Source organism: Thunnus maccoyii, chromosome 15 (genome assembly GCF_910596095.1).
Source record: "Thunnus maccoyii chromosome 15, fThuMac1.1, whole genome shotgun sequence".
In the NCBI taxonomy this organism is placed as follows: Eukaryota; Metazoa; Chordata; class Actinopteri; order Scombriformes; family Scombridae; genus Thunnus; species Thunnus maccoyii.
This window is the reverse complement of record NC_056547.1, coordinates 31,025,957-31,051,309: the sequence shown is the minus strand read 5'-3', so window position 1 is coordinate 31,051,309 and position 25,353 is coordinate 31,025,957. Positions and strand designations below refer to the sequence as shown.

General features: G+C 39.1%; 2 protein-coding genes across 6 annotated transcripts in view; one reads left to right on the top strand and one right to left on the bottom strand.

Annotated features, from left to right (window-relative positions):
* The window catches only part of LOC121912385 (homeobox protein MOX-2-like), a 47,193-nt gene extending 35,211 nt beyond the window's left edge, over positions 1–11,982 (bottom strand). The window contains exons 1-2 of one of the 3 annotated variants that reach the window (XM_042434492.1): positions 11,337–11,421; positions 4,379–4,436 (exon numbers count right to left, since the gene is read on the bottom strand). Coding sequence is in view for 1 of the 3 variants with exons in the window: in XM_042434491.1 (XP_042290425.1) it covers positions 11,337–11,449 (113 nt within the window). In the remaining 2 variants the exon portion in view is untranslated. Of the gene's footprint in view, positions 1–4,378; positions 4,437–11,336 lie in introns of all 3 variants that reach the window. The other 2 variants (XM_042434491.1, XM_042434493.1) reach the window with 2 other exon arrangements.
* A 524-nt stretch (positions 11,983–12,506) lies between these two features.
* Positions 12,507–14,333, top strand: LOC121913034 (sclerostin domain-containing protein 1-like). Of its 3 annotated transcripts, none has more exons than XM_042435662.1 (2): positions 12,507–12,858; positions 13,638–14,333. In XM_042435662.1, the coding sequence occupies exons 1-2, from the start codon at positions 12,663–12,665 to the stop codon at positions 14,063–14,065; spliced, it is 624 nt and encodes a 207-aa protein (XP_042291596.1). In that variant the 5' UTR covers positions 12,507–12,662; the 3' UTR covers positions 14,066–14,333. The 3 variants fall into 3 exon arrangements, 1 of the variants encoding a protein (XP_042291596.1); XR_006100200.1 differs by lacking the exon at positions 12,507–12,858 and adding an exon at positions 13,276–13,385 and having other exon boundaries at positions 13,638–13,729; XR_006100201.1 differs by lacking the exon at positions 12,507–12,858 and adding an exon at positions 13,276–13,416 and having other exon boundaries at positions 13,638–13,726.
* Positions 14,334–25,353: the final 11,020 nt, after the last annotated feature.

The following is a 25,353-nucleotide window of genomic DNA, read 5'->3' as shown; positions in this document are numbered from 1 at the left end:
CCCAATGTAGCCTTTTCAAATGAAAGAGGTGTGACCTCAGTAATCAATGGAAACGATAACTGGTGTCACACAGCAAGAGACAATATGTAAAGGGCAATACAGTTCAGATTAATAAAGAGGATCTGTCTGTACAGGGGACACATTAGTAATAGTTTTCATTGTACAGTATCTTCTTTTATGATATGTGTTTCTCCTCTTTTTAACATCAATCATGAATTATGATTACACATTTTAACAATTTTAACATTTTAGAAATAACATTTCATATGAATTTATTGTATTTTTAACCACTGACTGAGGTGCAGTACACAGTATTAATTTCTTACGCTCCTCATGTTTTTATAATGGCAGTAAAATTAAAATAAGTGCTTTCATTTCTATGTTATCTCCTTATGCACAAATAAAATTGTTTATATAGTAGCAGTATGAAACTAGAACTGTTATGCAGCTATGCACATAACACCATTGTGAAATTGCAAAAGTACTCAATTAGCAAAACAAAATAAATGAGCTACATTTACATCTCAGGGTTTTCATTCAGAGTAAACCACAGAAATTTCCCCTTAACCTAAGGGATCAGTGTGTAGGATTTAGAAGCATCTAGTGGTGAGGTTGCAGATTACGACCAACTGAGTACCCCTTCCCCTCGCCTTACAAGCATGTAGGAGAGCCTACAGTGGTCGTGAAACTTGCAGAAAAGAGCCAGTGTTTGGTTTGTCTTTTCTGGGCTACTGTAGAAACATGGCGGTGCAACAAGGTGGCTTCTGTGGAAGGGTACCTGCTCCCTCAGTAGATATAAAGGGCTCATTCTAAGATTATCTACAAGATTATCTAGAAGAAACTGTACTTTTGATGATCATCTTTTTCTGTTTTGTTTATTTAAATAAAATACTGTTGCATGTTAATACTGACTGTGTGTTTCTGTAAAAATAATTGCATGTCTTGCTGTGTGTTTGGTTATATATAATTTATTATCAGGATTATTTTGGAAGTGACACATTAAAATGTATAACATTGTGGGTCATCCTGTCTGGGTCAGACAGGATGTTGGTTAGACCATTTCAGAATGTAAAGCATATTAAGTTGGGATGTATATAGGATAGGATATATATATCTATATAGGATATAGGATGTATAAAGCTGCAGAATGCAAAGTGTACATAAACTTTAGCAGAATAGCTGAAAAGGCACATTGATGATGGTTACAACATATTTTGATGTTGCTGGGATGCTCAGCACGGGACCAGCCAAAGAAGGTGAAGGTATGTCTCAAGTAACATCGATATGTGATTTCACTTTAGTTTACAGTACAGTTCTGTCGTAATGTGTTCCAAATAACCCTGCAATACAGTCTAATGAGGGTCTAACAATAACAAATAAAGATGCAATGTCCTGGCAGCTTGTTACTTGGGTCGAATAGTGACACGGCATTAAATGGTCTGATGTCTAAACTGTTGTGGGAGTTGAGTGTCAAGGAGGCATGTACTACACTCTGTATTACCACCGACAAACTCCATGGGACTCCAGAGAACATCCAGGCTACAAGGGACATGTGAAGCAGCAACTAGATGTGACCCGATGTGGTTAGACTTTACAGCAGTTTTCTTCTGGAGAGCAACAAATGACCTGTAAGAATGTGAAACTATGTTAAATAAAGGCCAAGTAAATGTATTGTCCTCTGCGCTCTCACTGTTTTGTGTGACTACTGTAAAGTGTTGATGTCGATATATATGTCATTACATTTGTGTAATTCCAGCCTGTGCTGTCTAATTAAGCTATCATTGATAGCATTAAATGTGGTGTCCAGTTATGACATAATTAGGTATGGCGTTTAACTTGCACATTTCGGATCTGACATGGCATTGTTTTTGATCTCTAATTAGACTATGATCTTGTAATATTGTGTCTAATGGTGTATGAGGATGTCCCATTTTGTTTCTAATTAGAGTATAATTTGGTATAATTTGGTATTGTGTCTAAGTATAGTATATTTTGGGTCTACCCCACCCCCACCACCCCACAGGGGCCCTCTGGTGATTAAGGGGCCAATTGCACTATATCATTATAATGCAAATAGGCAAAAGCAGCCCTGGAACTGCTGGACATGTTCACCTTCTATTTTTTTTATATATTTCTTTATAGTTGATAAAGTATAATTGCTTTTGATCAAACAAGGACAAATCCAACGCCTGCACATAATAGAGCAACTGTCATCAGAGCTGTGTGTAAATTAGACACTGTCAGTCCCAGTCCCAGTCCTGGTCCCCATTATGTATATATGAGGATAACGTCATGGTCAGGCATGTATTTTGTGATATTTAACTTTTGCTTTTCAGCATATGGGATATTATAGTATTTTTACTATTTTTCCAGTCAGTAGTCTGTACTCTCACCACCTGATATGACAAATAAACATTGCATTGCTTAAAAGCTAAGGAATTGTAAATTCCCACTTTTATTCTAAATGCCAGATAAAAACTTGCATTCTGAATAAATGATCAAAAGAACACAAAAACAGGCAAAAGATGACTATTATAGAGGTACTGAAGCCTTTTTATTACAAATAAAATGATGAAACAAACAATATATCAGCCTTTGAGGAAACATGGAACATATTCATTAATCACCTAAAACTCCACCCAGAATCCAATCCAAATCAATAACCAAAGCCAGAGCCACATACATGACCACATATCAGACCACATACCCAACCAAAAACAGACAGTTTTTTATTTAATTCACTTTTCTTTTGGGTTTTTTTATTTTGTTTTTTGTTTTGTTTTTCTTTCTTTTTTTTGTTTTTGTTTGTTTTTCTTTCTTTGTTTTACTTCTTCCCTCCCTGCTCCCTCTCATTTCAGTTATACATATATATCATCAATATGTATCATAATAGGCTAATTATTGTTGTTTAGAAACTAAATATCTTTATCATTATTGTTATTATTATTATTGCTATCACTACTATTGTCATTTATGCCAGATACTATGAATTACACTATTATTATTGTTATCACTATTATTGTTATTCCAGATATTATCAATTACACTATTATTATTATTGTTGTTGCTGTTGATGTTATTATTATTATCATAATCATTATTATTATCATTATTATTATTATTATTATTACTGCTGTTGTTCTGGTCCTTGAGTGTGGTGGCAGTGGATGTAGAGGCAGTCATAAGTCCGGGTAATGTTATATTTTGCAGGGCGGTGGGGGGTGGAGTCGTGCAGGGCGGTGGGGCAGGGGGGCGCCTGCCTCTTCTGACTCCTTGCCCTCCGGTGGTATGGCCACGGTCCTTGATGAGAGCAGCGGGAGGTAGCTGGCTGTGATACCTCCACCTCTTCCCCTCTTATAGTAAAAAAATCTATGGTCACCTCCCACTGGACAAACTCTCTCCCAAAGGGTCTGAGAGTGGTCCAGCTGGATTAGGTTTGGGCCGTCTCCAAAACAGATAAGCAAACAAACAACCAAACAACAAAAGACAGAGAAGGAGAGAAGGGGAAAGAAGCAAAACAAACAAATACTATAAGAGGAATACCCCTTAGCTGGTCTCAGTTGGTCTGGTCCCTGGGATGATGGTGTCCTCCCCTCCTTGGGCTCTGTGTGTTTGGCTCCACCCGCAATAGCCATATTAATTTAATTTAATTGATATAAACTCAAATAGATATAAATTGATATAAATTAATATAAATATCTAATTATTTAACCCATTTTGCTGTTATTGTGGCTGCCTCTGCCGCTACCACCGCCACAGTATACTATCAAACAAGACTATTATCATTATTACTATATATTGTTGTATTGTTATTATTATCATTATTGTTATTATTATAATTATTAATGCTCTAATTTTTTCTTTCTGCCCCTCCCTTTCTCCCCCTCCTCTCTCTCTCCTTTTCTCACTTTCATTCACTCACCCCCCCTTCCCTTTTCCCACAATCAATCCATATTGCTTAGTTGCTCTCGATGTTTACTATCTTTTTCAGTGTAATATGATGTTGTCATTGCTGTTGTTTGTCATTATTTTTGTTTGTTTGTTTGTTTGTCTATTTGCTTGATTTGTCTTTTATTTATTTTTTAAGTTTTTTTCCTTTCCACTATGTCTAGTTAACAGCCACCACCAATAAAAAAAACAACAACAAAAAAAACAAACAAATAAAATGATGATAATTGTATGTGAATAGTGAATCTGAAAAAATCTTGAATTAGCCTGGAAAACTGAATACTGAATGGATACACTGCCCTCTGTTGCTGTGCTTCACATAGCACTATAACACCATTCTGAATATTATCCCTATCACAGTCAGCCACACTGAGACTTTAGAACAGCTCATAGATATGAAGGAGGTGGTTATATGTGTTGGCCCTCTGACCTGTCCTGTCCATAAAAGGCTGACTGCATCCTGTGAGAGCTCAGAGAACATCATGACCCTTGAAGAAAAGAAAACAGCAGTAAAGAAAATGAATGCCAGTGATGATACACCAGCAGATGAGCTCCTGCAGCTGGACATGATTTAAGCTTTTCTGAACTTCACACTTCATAAACAGTCAGTTGCTCTGGGATGAATGATTGCACCGCACCATCACAGAAAGCTTTTAATTTTCTCAACCATTGTCCAGAAATCTTTCCCTAGTGGTTACTCCTAGGCTTTTTAAAATCACTGCTTGTTAAAGATCTGGTATTGAAGCCTTTTTTGACTAATTTTTATAAATACTAGGTCTATTTTAAACATATCTGTGACATTTTATTAACCAAAAGTTGTTTAGATTTCTCTGTATCTTTCCTTACAGCACAGATTCCCATCTGTCCTCCAGCAGGCTGTTTCAGAAGCTATTCACATAAAATCGGTATCATTAATGACCACTTACTCTGAATGGCTGGAGGTGCAGACCCCACTGTCACTCCCAGCCAACTGGAACACTACCAAATGAAAAATGCAAGTTCCCCCAGATGAAGATGTAAGACAGTATGTAGCGGTCTATAAAGCGGGGTCTGATCCTGAATGAAGGGGAGGAACAAGCTGTTGCACAGCTGAGATTTCAAAAGTATGTTTCAGAATGATAAGGTCGTGTCTAAGTTTCCCCACAAAACAAATTTTTTTCAAATGTAGCTAGAGTTCACTAACTTAGCTTTAGTTTATTCCTTTACCTAGGCAACAGTAAGAAACAATGTAAACAATGCATGTGAAATTAGGGGCAGATTGGACAAAGTCCATTGGATTTGCAACAACTTCCTAGATCATTGCAAAAAATGCAAATTCATAAAATACAATGGATTCAAATGACAAAAACTGCAAAAAATTGCAAAGTAAATTCAAAATGGCTGACTTCCTGTTAGACTTAGGGTATGGCTCGAAGAGGCTTCTTTTAAAAGTCTGGTCGTGATACATGTGCCCATCAAATTTCGTTCATCTACATCAAATTTAAAAGTGAGGGCTTTAACTTTGAAATTTTCTAGGGGGTGCCATTGAGTCATTTTGCAACGTCCAAGTCCAATACCAATATCACATACCAGGTTTCGCCACTTCTGATGAGTATGCCAAGTTTCATGAGTTTTCAAGCATCCTTAGCCCCTCAAAAACAACTTTCTGTTTCATGGTGAATAATGTGTCTCCATGGCAGCAGTTTTTGATGAAAACTCAAAAGCTTCACTATTTATCATCATCACATCATCAACTTAGGGTCTGGTTAAGTTGCTAGGAGTAGTTAGTAAAAGAATGAGGCTCATAACTTCCTTTTGCCAGTAGGTGGCACTATGACTATGATTCAATATCAGCCTGTCTTCAGACTGGGACTCTTATCAAACGCAGTGTTTCCCCTATATTCATTCAGCAGTTGTGTACAGTACAGACTACAGTGTGTCAATTAATATATGCGGCAGCTCCTCAAGACCAAGAAAAATACTCGTCTATCGAAGGGGGTTAGCCCTGAAGTTAGCAACATCGCTTTAGCCCAACCTGACCAGGCTCACTTAAGGTGGACTGACTTTTAAAGTGGACCAGCAATTCTCATTTTAGTGTCAATCTCAGCCACTCTTTGACAGTGAACGGAGAAATGTCTGGCTGATGAGTATCTTGAGTTTTTCATATGCATATGAAGGAGTAAAATGTCACTCCTTGTTTCCACTATGTGGTGCTAGAGAACACATACTAATTATACAACATGTCACTGTATATCATGTGCCAGACCACATCATGTAAATGCGATGTAAATTGGATGATGTTTGTCATATAACACTGACTTCCTGTTGTCAGTAGGTGACTAGATGTGTTCAGGCCAGGACTCTTATCAAGCATGAGAAATTTGGTGCAGGTTAGACAATGTACATTAAAAGTTACAACCACTTCTTTTTTATGGCGAAACATTTAAGTTTGCTGTGCAACCATGTCAGCAAAAACTCAAGATTTTGATAACTTTTCATTGCAAATGTCTTAAAATAACACTAGGGCTGTAATCAACCAAAGAAAATCTTGGTCAACTGAAAGTGTACATTATCTTCAACTAATTGATTAGTCGCAGGTGGGTTGGGGGGGAGTGATGTAACGGGACAGAGTGCACAGTGGACTCACATTTCTCTGTTTTGCCTCTTCAGGTAAGGCTAACCTATTGTTGCTAACTTTGGAGCTAACCCCATTCACTTTTCCAGCATTTGAGGAAACAACAGACCTGACTTTTTAGCATTTATTAACTGTTACACTGTAGTCTGTACTGTACATTTATTGCCAGACTGAGAACTTACCGCTAACCTTTTCCTCTGCTCCACTCACATCCACCGTCACTGTCCTGCCGCTCTTTCCCACTCACTACGCAAACATACTAAGCACTGCCCTATTCCTAAACATAGCTACCGATATTTAGTGTTATTTTTGGCATTAAAAAAATATCTTTTGGCCTGGCAGGGTTTCGTTGATATTATTACAGGAGAGACACTGATTCAGTTAACATTCAGTACGCTCAGTAAACACTCAGTAAACATTGAGTACAGTTAGACCCAGCAGTCTCCATTAGGTTGGGTGAGTTCAAAGTTGTGAAAACAACGGGGGTGTTTTGAATACACCCTCATTTTCAGGTAATTTGTTAGTCTGTCCCTCCCGCCGCAGGAAATAATGGATTAATCCTCGAAAGCTATTGATGTAGCACTTCTCTCCTTATGAAAGTAACACAGAGATTATTCAACCAATGAGAATTTAGTCGGACGAGAGCATATCGACCAACTAATTGACCAGTCGACCAGGAGACTACAGCCCTAGATAACACTGACCAAATTTGAAGTCGGTTGGGTCACAGTTAATTCAAAATTGCCAACTTCCTGTTGGTCTTAGGGTATGGCTCCAAGAGGCTTTTTTTAAGTCCGGAGATGTTAAATCTACCTACAAATTTTGTACGTCTAAGTGAAATGTACCACGAGGGATCTAAGCTCTCAATGGGCAACTCAGTGATACAAAATGGGCTGCTGGCAGACAAAAGAGGCACTATAAGGACTATACCAAAGACCTCCTGAAGCACTGCAATATAAACACCACCCATCTTGAACCTCTGGCACTCGATAGGTTGGCCTGGCATCCTGCTAGGATGATAAAACAAACACATAACACCAACCAACAGAGGAGGACCAAAAGACATGCCTAACACCAGAGGACTGCCAGCATTACCCCAACATATGAGCTCCCTTGCCCCACCTGTGGACAAGTGTGTGGCTCACACAGCCACATGAAGTCACCAGCATCAACAGCACGTCAATCACTTTGTTCCTCAAATCTCGGCTCTTTATCCATCCCCCGCACCTTTGCAGTTTTAGCCCCAATCTTTTGGAATCATCTTCCCCAATCCGTCAGATTTTCTGAATCTTTGGACTGTTTTAAAGCTATAATATGTAACTATTCCACACTAAAATGTCTAAAAACAACTAGACTTATGTTATATATTTTGTTGTGTACTTACATTATCCCAAATGTTTCCAACAATTTTCAAACACAGGGAAACCTGTAATTTTAATCAAGGTAACGGTCCGTTTCATTTGGTCGCCTATCAATGGTGTCATACCCCCTCTACCAAAGGTTATACGCATAGAAGATTCATTTGTCGGCTTTGTGTTTGTCCACTACAAGTGCGTCTACCAAAGATACCAAGATACCAAGATAATACACCAGCGTTGTTGCTGTTTGCCACAATGGCGTCTAACCAAAGAGTATATGCATACAACATAATTCGTTTGTGTTGTGGTTGTTTGATAGAAACTGTTATGAATTGACTTTCATTCAGTTTTAAGCCACATTTTTATGATAAACTTTTTAGATCTTAGTCATTTTTAACTATATCTTTTAAACGGATGAAGGATTTTAGTCATCGGACGTCTTAAGTTATCAGAGAAACAAGCTGGGCAAAACTTCCCCTCCCAAAAGTCTGGTAATCGCCGAACATAGTCATTTTTACATCGATTTTTTGTGTGAATGGCTTCATTCAACAATTTTACGGATTTAATCCTGTGTACTTTTGTTTCGGAGATGAGGAGACCTCTGCAAATAATTCGGCTCCTGGCGAAAACATCCTGAACGATGAACACTGGAGTAATCCTAACCCAAAGAAGCTGGTTGTTTAACAATGAAGACAACATCTCCCATGATCCCTCGCTACTTCACACTGTCATCACACTCCATCTTCTATTTTGGTCTGTTTCTCATTGTGCTTTGTTTTAAATTGCAATTCATTTTGCTTTATTCATATTTGTGTGTGAAACACTTTGTAACTGTGTGTTTTAAAGCTTTATATTCATATTTATATGAATATTGATAGAAAAATCCATGTATTAGTTAAGTAGGTATGGTCATATGTATGTATATATTTGGCGGAAGGGCCTTGAGGGGAACACTATGATAGTCATATGGACATCATGGTCATCATGTGGAAGGGAGAGCTCTGTAAAGCTTTGTCTAAGTCTGTTAGAAGGAATCTGTAAACAACTAAAGGTGCCTCCCAAGGGCATCAAGGCCGTCAATATATACTAGTGACTTTCCTTTGTCTTGTCAGAATTCTCCACGGAGACTCTGCGGACTCTCCGTGTCTGCAACATATGTTCTGTTTGAATTAAAGAGACGCTTGACTTCAACCAACCTCAGTCTATTGATAATTTATCCATCAAATATAAAGCTTAACTTACTTATTTACCACCACCAGAGTCTATACCAGTCTGATTTACCCCATTTGTTCAGCAGTTTAAATATACTGAATAGCGAGAAATGTAATGACAGTTCAGTCTGATTATCAGGTTATGTCTAAACTTTATCAGGAGGAGATTCCTCTGAGACATCATATTGTAGGCAACCACCCTCAAGAAGCTTTTACTCAGTCAATAACTGTCTAAGCTGTTATTACAATTAGTCTCTACTGATTGAAAAAGATAAATGAGCAATGAACACCAAAGTTGTGGCAGCAGTAGTAATTATTTATGAGATTTTCCAACATTTAAGCTTTGGTTACATTCATTTAGACACTGTCAGCAGATAAAGAGTGACTGTGTTTTACTTTTATTTTATATGAATTATTTTATTGATATATTTATGAAAATGCTCTATTTCATCGTATTTAGGGACTGTTTGTTATTTATTAGAGGGAGGGGGTGGCTGGGGTGTGTTTTTCTTTTTATCTTGACCCTCCCCGTAGCAACAAATACTTTTCCCTTCACCTCCTTGAGTAACTGGGGGAAAAGGCATGACCCTCCCTCCACCATAAATAACCATATTTTATTATATTCACACCAAAGGTGGGTAGTATTGGAAAAATTAAAAAGCAAGCTATCAGCTCAACTTTCTGTGGCCTCTCCTATAGTAATGTTACTGCAAAAGTAACCTATGACAATTCCAGCTCTGAAACAAAAATAGTCCAGCCAATGCAATGAGTAAACAGCATAAAGGGAGTAAGAGTTAAGGGAGACCAGGGACAGTTATAACACTTGCGATTTTCCCGATAAATCAAAAACCATTGGAACTGGAACAGTCCACTTGCTATATTATAAACTGCAATCTGTCAACTACTGAAAAAATGTATTTAAGTGATTTTATGAAATATGTACAGGTTGCAAAATTGATTTAAATACAGTCACTCCACTGTTACAACTGTCCCAGTGTACAGGGACAGTTGTAACACATGCCAAGGATGGTTGTAACATGTCAAAAATATACATAATTGATCAAGCAAATACTCAAAATGAAAAAGTTTATTTATCATTCATGTTATTGTGACTATTCATTTCTTTTTTTTTAATAACGAATACCTTTTTTCACACTATATGACAAAAAGAGGGGAAGCCATCAAATTATAATGCAAGAAAATTATTCAATGGGTAGAACATACATCCTCAAAAAAGTTTAAATATGAAATCAAAATGGATTAGTTTGAGGACAACATTCAGTACAGGGTCACATGGCAAATACCAAATTGGCCCTGTTTTATGCCATCTGAAGCCCTCTCCAGCAAAGGAAGTAGGACTCCCCTGTGTGTCTTCCTCTTTCTGATATTAGCGTTCAAACACATATGTTTCCACTGACTATTGGCATACAACTGATTATCATTAACTTAGCATGTAATTTTACAACATTTTACATTTAATTCCTTCTATCTATCTAGTTTATGTAGGCTTTTAGGTTTTTAAAATATAAATGAAACTTGGTTAAGGGATGGTTGTAAGAAGGCGTAACAACTGTCCCAGTGCCACCAGCCATGTTTTCACCTCATGTGAACTAGCTTGACTGCTAGTTTGACATATGTGTACCTTACAAAACAGTGATTCTAATAATACTTGTTTGGATTCCTAGACATTTGATCTCAGGACAGTATCCAAAAAATACATCTAATAGAAAAGTTACATTTTTACCTAAAAAACAAACAAACACTTTTTCTGGTAACTTTCTCTGGGAGTTTCAAAAGTGGCTCCTTTTTGTAAGCAAGAGGACAATCTAACTGAGCATATGCAGAGTGAGTTTGATCACTGTAGCTCGTTTCTGATCGGAGGAATTCAAGGTATTACAACCGTCTAAGTTACAACTGTCCCTGGTCTCCCCAAACAGCTAATTTCTGAAGCAAAATACAAATCCTACATACAAATAATCACATCATCACACAAGCTGGGTGCACTTCAGCAGAATAAAGGTGCATAACAGCCACCCCTCCCACCACACAAAACCAATAACATTTAATAAACCCACACATCACACACACACATGCGCGCGCGCGGCCAACGTTAGCACATGTGCATACATAACATATATACATATATAACACATACATAACAGTGGCAGCAGCGGTCACAATAATATCAGCATTTTAAAAACTTACCCTTTGATGATGGCATTGACGAAATTTACTTGAAAACGAAATCCTGGATTTGAAAAAGCTTTGATTTTCTGCGCCAAATTAGCTCTACTAAGTCTTCCTTTACCGATCTCCATTTTTCATTAAAAGTTAATCTTGAAAAAGACCTGGATAATCCTTACTAGCCATGGTTACTCTCGGCTTGTTTATCTGTTTTTCCCGCTAGTTTGCAAAGGTCCGCTCCATTTCAGTGCGCCGGTGCAGGCCGTGAAAATTGTTGAAATGGAGTGTAATCTGTCAACCAGCGGCAGCAACCACGTCATTGTCAGTGGACAAAACAAACAACAATGTCGGCCTACAGGGCAAAAACCATGGTAGCTTTCCTAGCTGACAAATAATTGCCAATATGGACAGTAATTTTCACAATATGATTTTATGTAAGCCTGAATGATATTCATGAGTTCTGTTTTATCGCTCTCTCTTGATTTGTTTGTATTTGTATGGACCATGTAGTCGTGGTGACGTAAACGCCACTCTCGCCGCTGAAATTTGCCGGCGGATCTGGTGGATTTGCCGGCTACGATAACTGTCCAATGGTGTGTAGCTTCTGCCTACTCGGCGCACCACAGGTGCACCAGCATTATAATGGGGCAAACTAATTTACAGCACACAACGGGCTGAACCTGTCATATAGTAGCAGCAACAAAGCCCGCCCATTTAGAGGGAAGATATGGTTATGATTGGTCAATTTTGCTGTCATTAGAATTACTCGGCCCTCTGTAAAAGTATAGCTGGACCACCAATCACAGAGCTGAAAGCAGTATTTTCCTCCCAGCCCTCCCAAAATTCTGCTTATTTCATTTAACCCTTCACATTCCAACACAAACTGAATGGGCAGGTTTGAATGGTTTATTTCCTCAGAAACGTTTTGTGAGTCCTGTCACCATACAGCGGTAAAACACGTATTTTGAAAAAATAAAATAAATGAAATAAGTGCAAACGTTTAAAATTGTATGTCCCTCCCCTAAGCCAAAATAAAAAGCATAATTCCCACCCCAGTGCCTAAAAAATATTTGACGAAAAGAAACTGATGCTTATTTAATTATTTTATTGGAAAACAAGGATGAATCCACTGTAATTTACTCAGAGTACAACACAATGCACGTGAGGCAAATCAGACTGGTACACAGAAGTCCTTCCATGCCGGTGCAGTTCAGGTGGGTGTGTGCCTTGTTCATTCATAAAGTGTCATACAGTGGAGGATATATAAGCAGCAGCTGCAGCAGGTTAGTCATTCATCAGCTCTCATATTGTCAGTGACAGCAGCGCTGAGATCGACCAGGTGCAGTCATGACCCGTCCTGCCAGCGGATTCCAACTCCTCGCGTTCCTCTTGTTACTGGGCACGAGCAGCTCAGCTGTTCACAACGACGCCACAGAGTCAGTCAGTACTCAGCTTGTCCACGACACGCAGGACGAGCCGGCGAGTGAAGCCACGAACCAAGCGAGGAACGGCGGGAGAGGACTGGCTGACGCTGCGCGTAATGGTGAGTCCAAACGGTTACGCGCCAGGTAGTTCCAGTACACACATATGACATTTTTATGTTTATTTTGCTCTGTCATGCTGCCTCAGACTTGCATAGTAAATAACACACATGGATCATGAGTGTTATTTACAGATGCAGCAGGCGCATTTTCAAAGTTAATCACGCAAAATTTGTTCTCGTTTGTAAAAAGTTGGATACATTTTTAATTTTTCAACATTTAAAATTTTTTAAATTTTAAAAATAACATAGGTGAGCATTCAGCATCAGTGCTCCTTGTATCATGACCTGCAGCATAACAGCTATTACCTTGACACATAAATCATAGCAAATATTTTGCATGAATAATTGGAACAGAAATATATAAGAGAACGTACACTGGCCGTGAAACTCGCGAAAAACGCAAAACGCCATCTCTGGAGCCAATGTTTGGTTTGTCAGTTCTGGGCTACTGTAGAAACCTGGCAGTGCAACATGGTAGGCTCCGTGGAAGACATAGGGCCATGTAGATAAAAAGGGCTCGTTTTAAGGTACAGAAAACACAGCGATTCTTATTTTCAGGTGATTATACACTACTTAAAATATAGTTATGGGTATTATATTCCATTTCTGCCAAGTCCGTTTTGCTAGATGCCACTAAATTCTACACACTGACCCTTACTCAGTCTGGAGTAGCTATAGAGAGAGCACAACACTGCCACCCAACCTCTAGCTATGACATTCTCTTTGCAGTAGATCTGAACAGTAACAGTATATTAATATAGTTGATTTTCCTATCTCAGGCCCAGACCAGAGTCAGGTGGGCTGCAGGGAGCTGAGGTCCACAAAGTACATCTCTGATGGCCAGTGCACCAGCATCAACCCCATTAAGGAGCTGGTGTGTGCTGGGGAGTGTCTGCCAGCCCACCTGTTGCCCAACTGGATCGGCAGTGGGAGTTACACAGGGAGGTATTGGAGCCGCCGCGAGGTCCAGGAGTGGCGCTGTGTCATTGACCGCACCCGGACCCAGCGGATCCGGCTGCAGTGCCAGGACGGCAGCTTCAGGACCTACAAGATAACTGTGGTGACCTCCTGCAAGTGCAAACGCTACTCCAGACAGCAGAATGACTCAGGACACAAGGACACAACTGTCCACAGTGGCAAACAGAGGAAAAATCAGAGGAAGGCTGGACTCCCTGAGGAGCAAGCTGGGAGGCAGTCTGACAACTAAAATCCATTTAGTCCTGCAGCTACACAGGGAGTCTTCTGACAGCCACTCATGTCTCCATTGTGACATTTATGGAGGAATTATCAGTGTGAAAATAATAACCAAATATATAAGAAAAGCACCAGATAAAAGTAAAAGTGAAAAGTGTAGATTTGTTTCCAGGTTTAGATTATTGTGACACAGGAAACTGTCTTATATTATTGTTATTATTATTATTATTATTATTATTATTATTATTATTATTATTATTATTACTGTGCACCCCACAACATACTGTAGCTGAGTTAAAGAAATAAGTCAACATTTTGGAAAACATGTTTATGTGCTTTCTTTCTGAGAGGGAGATGAGAAGACCTATACCAATCTTGTCTGTGTGTTAAGTACAGAGCTGGAATCAGAATGTGGTTAGCCTAGCTTAGCATAAGGACTGGAACAGCTAACCTTGCTCAAAAATAGTTCAAAAATACACTTCAAGAGCTTAGTAATTCACAGTGTCTCAGGTGTTGAATCTGTGCTCAAACAGAAATGTAATAACAGCAATTTGTGGATTTAAAGGAAGTTATGTAGAACTATTTCTTGACAACTATTTCTCGAAAAACAAGTTTATCCATTCTCTCAGCACTGGCGTAGCATCTCACACGTTATAGCACAAGTTATCAGACACTATCAATGAGCACAGGTTTTGGGTTTGGTTTCTGTACAGGCAGAGTGGTACCAAACCATTGACCTCACTGTGGCAACAAGACTTCAGGAGATCTGTGCACAGTCATTGTACGTGACTGTTGTTCGTCAAGAAATTGTTCCAGCATTCATCTCCCACCCAACATAATTTCTGTCTAAGATTCAGCTTTAAAGCTTACTAATCAACATGAGCAAGCATTGTTGACAATTGTTTTTTTCATTTTGGACAGAGCCCAGCATGGGGAAACAGCTCCCCCTGCTGCCAGTCTTTATGCTAAGATAGGCTAACCACATCCTGACTGAAAATGTTGAATTATTCATTTAACATAGCCAACTGCCAACAGCATGGTTTGTTATTAACACAAATGATCATAATTTGGCACAGAGAAGTCTGTCATTCAGTATAGGATTGTGGATGTGTTGAATGTTTTATTTGTCTTATATAGCTTGAACACATGCTGTAGCTACAGGACGACCTCACATCATCTGGACAAACTGATTTATCACAGGGTTTTCACACCAAAAGTGCAAGTATGACATTGACTAAAACACATCTTAAACAACTTAAATATGGCAGAGAATATAGGGGTCAGGGATTCCAGATTTTACAACTAATATTGTGATTATTCACGTTTCAATATAGTCCATATCATCCCAGCCACTCTGTATGTTCTGCTCTTCATTTTGTGCTCAGCCACACTCAAACTATGAGCTCTTGCTCTTGCAGTTGGTCTGAAACGGCTGTCAGAGATGCACATTGAACTACTGTTACTGTGGATCTCCAACATGGCCACCAGGGGGTGTGTTATGTTACCTAGAAGCCCCCACCACTCACGGACTCACAAAGTAATGTCCACATACAGTATGTAATGTTAATGGGGGTTCTGGTAGTAATAAAGGTGTGGGGGAGTGTAATGTAGTGCTTTGTTTGCCTGGATAGGTCCAAGTTTTGGTTTTGGTTTGATGATGGCAGGTAGTTATGTTGAAGAAAATCTTTAGGTAAAAACACAAATAACAATAATCCATTACATAATTAAAAGGAGAGACTTTGGATACAAGACATGTAAAGCACAATGTTACCATAATTCACAAAAGTGTCAAATGTGAAGTAAATGTTAGATTTCTATGATATCGAGTAAAGCTTAGATATAGTGTGAGTGTAATATGTGGTGGAAGTTTTATGTTGTTTTTTTTCCAAATTGAATAGTATGTAATTTATTTTTGTATAAGAACATTTGGAGTTCTCTTTTTATATTTTGTGTCATTGTCTAAAATAAATAGTTGAGTGAAAATTGTTGAAAAGTTTGTGTTTCTGACATAATGCTGTAGGCATGCCAGAGAGGCTCACTGCAAACAGGAACTCCTTAACAACAGAGGCATTAGTCAGTGATGAAACTCTCTTTTCAACAGATGCAATACTTTGTTTTTTTGTGAAGGGGATACCTTCACCTCAAGGCAAGTGGGGCTTGTTCCAGCTGCGGCAACATGTTAAGACACTTTATTGTCTCATGTATCCGTTCATTTTTTTTCTCTCTGAAAGCTGTGGGCTAAGGTAGGCAGTGAATAGAATCACCTGCGCTAGATGACAACAGGATGTTTAACTTGTGTTACCTGCAGAGGAAAAGGATTGATGTCTCTTTGTCAATAATATCCTGTAGGAACAGTAAAAGGGCATCATAACAATGTTAAGTCAAGGAATGTTGATTAACAAGAGGGAGAAAAACATTACAACTCTTTTTCAAGCAGTCTTTGAACTGTATCTTTATGGTTTGTAGCAGCAACTAAATGCTAAAGGTGGAAAATAATACTGTATACTGTATATATTTTATTCTGCTGCATTTCAAATGGCAATGTTGCATGTTAACCCCACTACATGGTGGCTGCAGTTACAAAAAAGTCCAAATTATCTGATTCCAGCTTCTCAAATGTGAATATTTTCTGGTTTCTTTAGTCCTCTATGACAGTAAACTGAATATCTTTGAGTGGACTGTTGGTCAAGACAAATCAAGACATTTGAGGATGTCATCTTGGGCTTCAGGAAACATTTTTCACTGTTTTCTGACCTTTTATAGACCAAACAACTAATTGTTTAATTTAGAAAGTAATCAACAGATTAATTGATAATGAAAATAATCATTAATTCAATTCAATTCAATTTTATTTATATAGTGCCAAATCACAACAAAGGTCATCTCAGGGCACTTTCCACATAGAGCAGGTCTAGACCATACTCTTTAATTTACAGAGACCCAACAATTCCCCCGTGAGCAAGCACTTGGAGACAGTGGTAAGGAAAAACTCCCCTTAAACAAGAAGAAACCTCAAACAGAACCCGGCTCTAGGTGGGCGGCCATCTGGTTTCACCGTTTGGGTTGAGAGAGAAAGAAAGAGAAAGAGATTGCAGCCCTAATGTTAAAATTGCTTTAGTGAAACTCCCCACCAGTACATAAAGATAGTTACAGATACTGCTTACAGGCTAACACATTAAACATGCATTCATTGAATTCTTGGCCTCTTGGGGTCAGCAGAAAGATTTAAAAATGCAACCATTATCAACTTATAAAGTTGGTGAACATGTTAGCAAACAGTTACCTATATTGTCAAAGTACACACATTTGCCACACCCAGTGTGTATAATGTACATAAACCTGCAGTGCTGAACTTTTACATATAAATGAATGTCTTACATTCAAGCACTTGCCAGACAAGTTCACACAATGCTGATTAAGCCTATCACCGCCAGATAAATCTCTCTGTTTTAAATATTTAAATATTTTGTCGGGGGGTGACATTCCTACACTGGCCATTTGGCCTTTAGTTGCGCAGCTTCTCTGGACTTTCCAAATGTTATCAGGCTGAATGGATCAAATTCTGATAGTGAGACAAGTCATTTCGTGGGGTTTGTATACCACTCAAAATAATTTACCGTTACCCTTTTACAGCCACAACAGTAGGTGATGGCCAGTGGTGTACTGGCATACTGGGACAAATCCAGATGGGCCCGTGGACCATCAGAAAATATTATTTTTGGGCCTGTGGACCATCAAAACATATTTGTTTCATTAGGGGTGCGCATGAGAGCATGCTCTCAGCTCTCTCTTCTCTTTTTCTCTTGTATTTTTAAAAAACGAGTCCTCTCATGGGGGTAGCGCCTTTCAGCATTTTGGCCCCAGCAGCGTCATAACAGACCGGCCAGAAGGTTGAGCCAGAGCCAACTTTTGGAGAAACGTAACCCGACATCACTGCGACTGAAGGCTAAAGTGGCCAATCACAGCTGGAGATCAGACTGATCAGAGCTGTAAACTCTGCCATGAGGGAGTACAAAGACATTACTAACATTATCCGTTTGACAATATTAAAAGTAAAGTTAGACTTTGCTGTCTGCTTCCTGACTCATTTTAAAAAAGACGAGAGAGAGAGAGCTGAGAGCAACAGGGAGAGAGAGAGAGAGAGAGAGAGAGCAGCTGTGGTCGAGTTAGCTAGAGAGTGAATGAAGAGAGAGAGTGCTAGTAGCGAGAAAGCCTGTGAATCACATCAATAAAACGTTATTTTCTGATTGTTTCGCAGTGGTTACATTCTAGAGCACAAATAAACACATTCACACCACCACACACCAAACTAATATGAAGCTTCAGCCGTCCAAATGAGTCAAATCAAGTAGATATCTTTCAACGTTAGTCTTTTTACTGTCAAAGTCCCTATGGAAGTTACTATACTTCCACCACAGCTCAACAGGGAAACACTGTCCGAGGATACAGGGGAGGGAATTTGACTAAATGTGGTAGATATCCACTGACAGACTGCTGAAGCCTCGTCTAAGCTTCAGATCAACTTTTAAATGCATTTTTGCACAAAACGACTTTTGGTCATTTGGAATTTTGGCTGCATCACTTACATTGAAAGCACATTTGAAGGAGATTTTTTAATAGCCAGTATGAACAGGAGGAATGATTACATGAGTAAAACCTCTCTCAGTGTTAATATGGACACCTAACTGTTGCTTTGAGACACACTTGAAAAATTGTGAACCTATCCTTTAATATGCAGTGTAATGGAGCTCACTCTGTAGAGGCAGTAGTTCAAGTCCCTAGGTCAGGTACTGTGAAAATTTTGACTTCTGCCCTTCCTCAATAACTGTCAAATTGCCCTTAAGTGAGGCAATGAACCTACAACCTGTGCATTGCAGGGGCTCAATGGCCAACACTGGAAGTGCTGCTGAAGTCTTTTTGTGTTCTCCTGGTGTTTTCCAGTCAACATGTGAACAGCTGCCAATTCTCTGCACGCCTCTGTGCTGAACCTTGGCCATGAAACATCCCATACAAGCTATAATTACACATCTATTGATGCTCCTGTTAAGCATAGGCTTATAATACTTTATCTTTGCAGACTCCACATCCTGCCTTACCCTGGTGTCTTACATTAATATAGCAAACACAGGTTTGTACCTGCAGAGTTCACACCTAGTTGAATAGGAGGATTACAGCACAGTCTGTGATGCTGCTGGCCATTTAAAAGTCATGCATGTAACATCACAAGTGGGTGTTGGAGCTTGACACAGTCAGGAAGCCATGTGGTAATAATCCAGACCAGAACAAGTGGCAATTAATCATGAGATAATATTCTGACACTGCTAGGGCTACAGCCAGACCATACTGCAGCTTACAAAGGCTCCTCTACCTCAAGTGTTAATCTTCCTCTTTCCTATCTCATGAATGATATGAGTGGGAAGATTTTTGTATTCTATACATCAAAGAGAGGATGGGAGCCACATCAAAAAAGCGGCAGAAGTTCATCTTCCGCAAACATGCTAACTAAAAAGACCAAAACTGAATCATACAAAGGTCCATTTTGTTGAGTGTCCCGAGGCCTGAAGCAGTGAAAGGTGCCTGCTGCTGGATGTCTGTCTAAATGTGTGTTCTACAATCAATAGCCTCAAACAGTCAAAGAGCAGAGTTTAATCTCGTCACGGCAGACACACCTGTTTCTCATTCAGGCAGGATGTTACTGGAGGATGCCCTCTTAGCCGCAATGCTCAGAAAACCCTCAGCAGACAAAGACACTGTGTTTCACAAGCCTCTCCACTTATAATACTGTTAGTGCAGCTCACTTCATTTGACAGCATAATGGTGGAATGAGTTCACAGTAGCAGCCTGATATCAGAGAGGAGATCAGAAAGAGTTAAAGGATGAAAGTACAAAACAAGCAGGAAAATGTTAACCAGTGTGACTGACCTGACTTTTTCCACAGGTTGTACTTTACATATAAAAGAAACCATACTAAACAGATTATGCTTGGTTCATTTATTGATTTGAAGTGAGTTGCATTGGCATTGAGGATTAAAGTGTATTAAAATAATTCCATTGTTGTGTATTGTGCACAGCTTTCTGTTGACATACAGTATCTTCTACTTATTTTGTTTGTTTTATGGGATCCCCATCAGCTTCTGCCATACCAGTTGCAAATCGTCCTGAGGTTCCACACATATTAAAATATACACCAATACAATCAAAGCACGACCTAACTGAAAAAATTTAAATATGGATTTTAAAAACGGCAGCTGATCTTGATACAACATGACCAAATCAATAACACACAACTATCAATATGCTCCATATTGATAGATAAAGAGTATATAGAAAATTTCGACCCAAATAGAACAATGATACGGGATGATTCTACAAACCATAGATTATTTTCAGTGACAACATGTTTTAACTTTCATTGCTAATATTTATTAATTAACCATTTCTGTGATGTCTACATGTGGCAACTACAGTATGCTTCAGGTAAGATTAAGTGTGGGGAACTAAAACTAGACAATCCCAAAGCAAGTTCCACTGACTAGCTTTTTCCTGAGCTTTCAAACATATCACACTGTCTTCATCAGTGGAAGGAGTTTGTTCAGTTGTTTGTTTGTTCAATTGTAGGAACTCATAATGTAATAAGTATGCATAATGTAATAACTGTGCATAATGCAATAAAAATGTAATGAAAACCAATAATATAATCTGCCGATAATGTAATACAGCATAAAACATAATACCTTTTTGTGCATAATGTAAGAAGTTATTACATTTTGTAAAAGTTATGACATTATAAGTTTGGTGGGTGGAAAATGTGCTCTGTATGAAATACTGTACATATTGGGCCTGAAAGCATTACAATATATGTCAAATTATAACATTTTTAATAAAAAAGGCATTATGTTTTGCGTTTCATTACATTATTGGCAGATTATTACATGATCCGAATTTAATACATATTTTTTATTACATTATGAACAGCTATTACATTCTGAGTTTCTACATGTTTCTACATCTCTTGGAATATGCAAACAGTAGCTGTTATGATTTCACCCATAGCTCTTACATGAATTTTCTAGATCCTGACCAATACAAATACTGTTATTGTTATCAGCATAAGTAGCCTATTAGTAACAGTTCATGTAAAACATGAAAAACAAGCTGGTTTTTGTGCCTTAGAGAGCCTTTGCTTGTAATTTTGTTACTTTATTCTGTGTTTTGTGCAAGTGTGCATATAAATAATTTGGAATTCATATGTTTGGGTTTAAAACAAGATACTTTATGATAATTTAATTTGCTAAGGTTAAAAATGCTAAGCTAAGCTAAATGTAGCCTCTTGTTGTAGCTTGTGCATGGAGGCTATTTGTAAGCAATGAAGATTAATTTGTGCTGTATTTTGAGAACAGTTTGTAACCAAAGCATTGTAACTTTGTATTCATTTCAGTTTTACAAAGAAAGGAAGAGAAAAGAAGACTCAGTAAAACACCTGACACTTACTCTTATGTTCAACTTTCTCTGAATCCTGTTTGTTAGCTATCTGTCAGTTTGTGTGCAGATGGAACACGCATCAGGGACAGAATAATAAAAAAAGCAACCTCACAGTGGGCTCTACAGTTCAAGGAAAGCAAGCTTCACCTAAGCATTTCTCACTCATCATCACGCTTCATACACCCAGACAGCATCAGCATAGCTGAGAAAACACTTAAGATTGAGGATGCAACGGAGCAAAGCCAAGTACTGGAGACAAGATCCATAGCCTCCATTTCAACAAGTGGATCAAGACGCTCATCAGCTAGCATAGCCACTGCCAAGGCTCATGCCAAGCTGGAGGCTGCTCGAGAAAGAGCTGAATTCCTCCTTCTATCTATCTATCATCTATCTATTTATCCAACTATCCATCCATTGTTTCATCGGTCGTGCTTTGATTGCATCAGTCTGTCCATCTGTCCATATATCTGTCTGTTTATATGTTTGCCTGTCTATATGTCTGTCTGTATACCTGTCTGTACATATATCAGTTTGCATACATATCTGTCTGTATATACAGTACAGACCAAAAGTTTGGACACACCTTCTCATTCAATGAGTTTCCTTTATTTTCATGACTATGAAAATTGTAGATTCACATTGAAGGCATCAAAACTATGAATTAACACACGTGGAATTATATACTTAACAAAAAAGTGTGAAACAACTGAAAATATGTCTTATGTTCTAGTTTCTTCAAAGTAGCCACCTTTTGCTTTGATTACTGCTTCGCACACTCTTGGCATTCTCTTGATGAGCTTCAAGAGGTAGTCACCTGAAATGGTCTTCCAACAGTCTTGAAGGAGTTCCCAGAGATGCTTAGCACTTGTTGGCCCTTTTTCCTTCACTCTGCGGTCCAGCTCACCCCAAACCATCTCGATTGGGTTCAGGTCCGGTGACTGTGGAGGCCAGGTCATCTGGCGCAGCACCCCATCACTCTCCTTCTTGGTCAAATAGCCCTTACACAGCCTGGAGGTGTGTTTGGGGTCATTGTCCTGTTGAAAAATAAATGATGGTCCAACTAAACGCAAACCGGATGGAATAGCATGCCGCTGCAAGATGCTGTGGTAGCCATGCTGGTTCAGTATGCCTTCAATTTGGAATAAATCCCCAACAGTGTCACCAGCAAAGCACCCCCACACCATCACACCTCCTCCTCCATGCTTCACGGTGGGAACCAGGCATGTAGAGTCCATCCGTTCACCTTTTCTGCGACGCACAAAGACACGGTGGTTGGAACCAAAGATCTCAAATTTGGACTCATCAGACCAAAGCACAGATTTCCACTGGTTTAATGTCCATTCCTTGTGTTCTTTAGCCCAAACAAGTCTCTTCTGCTTGTTGCCTGTCCTTAGCAGTGGTTTCCTAGCAGCTATTCTACCATGAAGGCCTGATTCACACAGTCTCCTCTTAACAGTTGTTCTAGAGATGTGTCTGCTGCTAGAACTCTGTGTGGGATTGACCTGGTCTCTAATCTGAGCTGCTGTTAACCTGCGATGTCTGAGGCTGGTGACTCGGATGAACTTATCCTCCGCAGCAGAGGTGACTCTTGGTCTTCCTTTCCTGGGGCGGTCCTCATGTGAGCCAGTTTCTTTGTAGCGCTTGATGGTTTTTGCGACTGCACTTGGGGACACTTTCAAAGTTTTCCCAATTTTTCGGACTGACTGACCTTCAGTTCTTAAAGTAATGATGGCCACTCGTTTTTCTTTACTTAGCTGCTTTTTTCTTGCCATAATACAAATTCTAACAGTCTATTCAGTAGGACTATCAGCTGTGCATCCACCTGACCTCTGCACAACACAACTGATGGTCCCAACCCCATTTATAAGGCAAGAAATCCCACTTATTAAACCTGACAGGTTGCAGAGTGTGTGCAAAGCAGTAATCAGAGCAAAAGGTGGCTACTTTGAAGAAACTAGAATATAAGGCGTATTTTCAGTTGTTTTACACTTTTTTGTTAAGTACATATTTCCACATGTGTTAATTCATAGTTTTGATGCCTTCAGTGTGAATCTACAATGTCAATAGTCATGAAAAGAAAGGAAACTCATTGAATGAGAAGGTGTGTCCAAACTTTTGGTCTATACTGTATGTTTGTCTATATAGCTGTCTATCCATATATCTGTCCATCCGTTTGCTAATCGGTCTACCTATTAACACCATCTGGTAAGATATATATAAGGGTGTGTATGTGTTTGTAAGTATGTGTGTATGTGGCTGCATATAAACAAAGCAATTGCAACTGGTTAATAGATATGTATGTACATATTTACAGATATACTATTTATATGTGAATATGTGGTTGCATTTGTAGTAATGTATATATGTACGTGGACATGCATGTATATATCTGTATATGCACGAGTGTGCACATACATATATGTATGCATGTAGGTGTGTGCGTGTGTGTATGTATAAGCGTGTGGAAATGGAAATGGTAAGTGGACTGTACTTTTATAGCGCCTTTCTAGTCTTCCGACCACTCAAAGTGCTTTTTTACACTACGAGTCACATTCACCCATTCACACACATTCATACACTGATGGCAGGGGCTGCCATGCAAGATCCCAACCTGTCCATCAGAGGGAATATAATTATTCACACACATTCACAGACTTATGGCACAGCCGTGGGGTTCAGTATCTTACCCAAGGACGCTTCACCATGCGGACTGGAGGAGCCAGGAATCGAACCATTGATCTGCTGATTAGTGGACGACCTGCCAGGGGTGTCTATAGAGATTTATGGTTAGGGGGGCTAAGCCTTTACCTGGGGGTGCTGGGAGGAGGATTTCTTTTTTTTTCTCATGAATTTTTAGAGTAGCGATATGTCATGTGGGAGTAGCAGGAATGGACCAAAATGCAGAGACCGGAATGCAGAGTTGACGAAAATCTTCTTTAATGTTGAAACAGTCAAGGACAGACCAGGGCAAAATTGAACAAACTGAACAGGACAAATGATCCAACAAAGATTGAACAGAAAACCAGGACTTAAATACAAACTAAACTAATCAGACAATGAGGAAGAGATGACAAGACACAGGGGCAGGCTGGGAGCTGATAGGCTGGGAAGACATAGAGCAGGGCAGGGCTGACAAGACTGATATGGGGCAAGTGTGAGGGTGACAGCAGACTGAGGAAGACTCAGAGCAGGGCAGGGCTAACGAGGTCAAATGCAGGGCAGGTGCAAGAAGGAGCACCTGAACACAAAAGTAACAAAACCAAAACCCAGAAAACACAATACTCTAAATACAACACACACCAACCCGTCCAAGAACCACCATGAACCTAAACCCAAGTACACAACATGCCAGGCTAAACAACAAAAGGCAGTCCAAACCCACCACCCAAATATAATATAAGAAAAACCATATGACCAGAAGGACTAAACAGAAGTGCAAACCAGGAAACCCAAAAGAACACAAAAACACAAAGAGACCAAAAAACACACAAAGTCCAGGCAGGGTGTAACACAATAGGTGTAAAACCAACACAATAGATCTGTCTCTTGTAATAGGCATGGATCTAATATGATTAAATGCTATCCATCCAATTACAACAGGCACAGATCAAGCAAAAGTATTGAAGTCAAGGAATGCTATCTCCTCTCTCTTAGATATGTTGCAGGTCCTAAGTATGTTATTCATACACAGACTGATGTTGTGAACCTCTAAAACTAAAAATGTCATAAAATCATTTAGGCTAGTTTATGCCTAGTATGAGTAATAGGCCTATGTCATAATATTCAGTATTAATTTTAACTGAAAGTCTGAACAACTCC

Coding starts and splice junctions, on each gene's coding strand:
- LOC121913034 (XM_042435662.1), top strand. CDS start 12,663: ATGACCCGTCCTGCCAGCGGATTCCAACTCCTCGCGTTCCTCTTGTTA. Junction 12,859..13,637: donor GGCTGACGCTGCGCGTAATG/GTGAGTCCAAAC, acceptor TTCCTATCTCAG/GCCCAGACCAGAGTCAGGTG.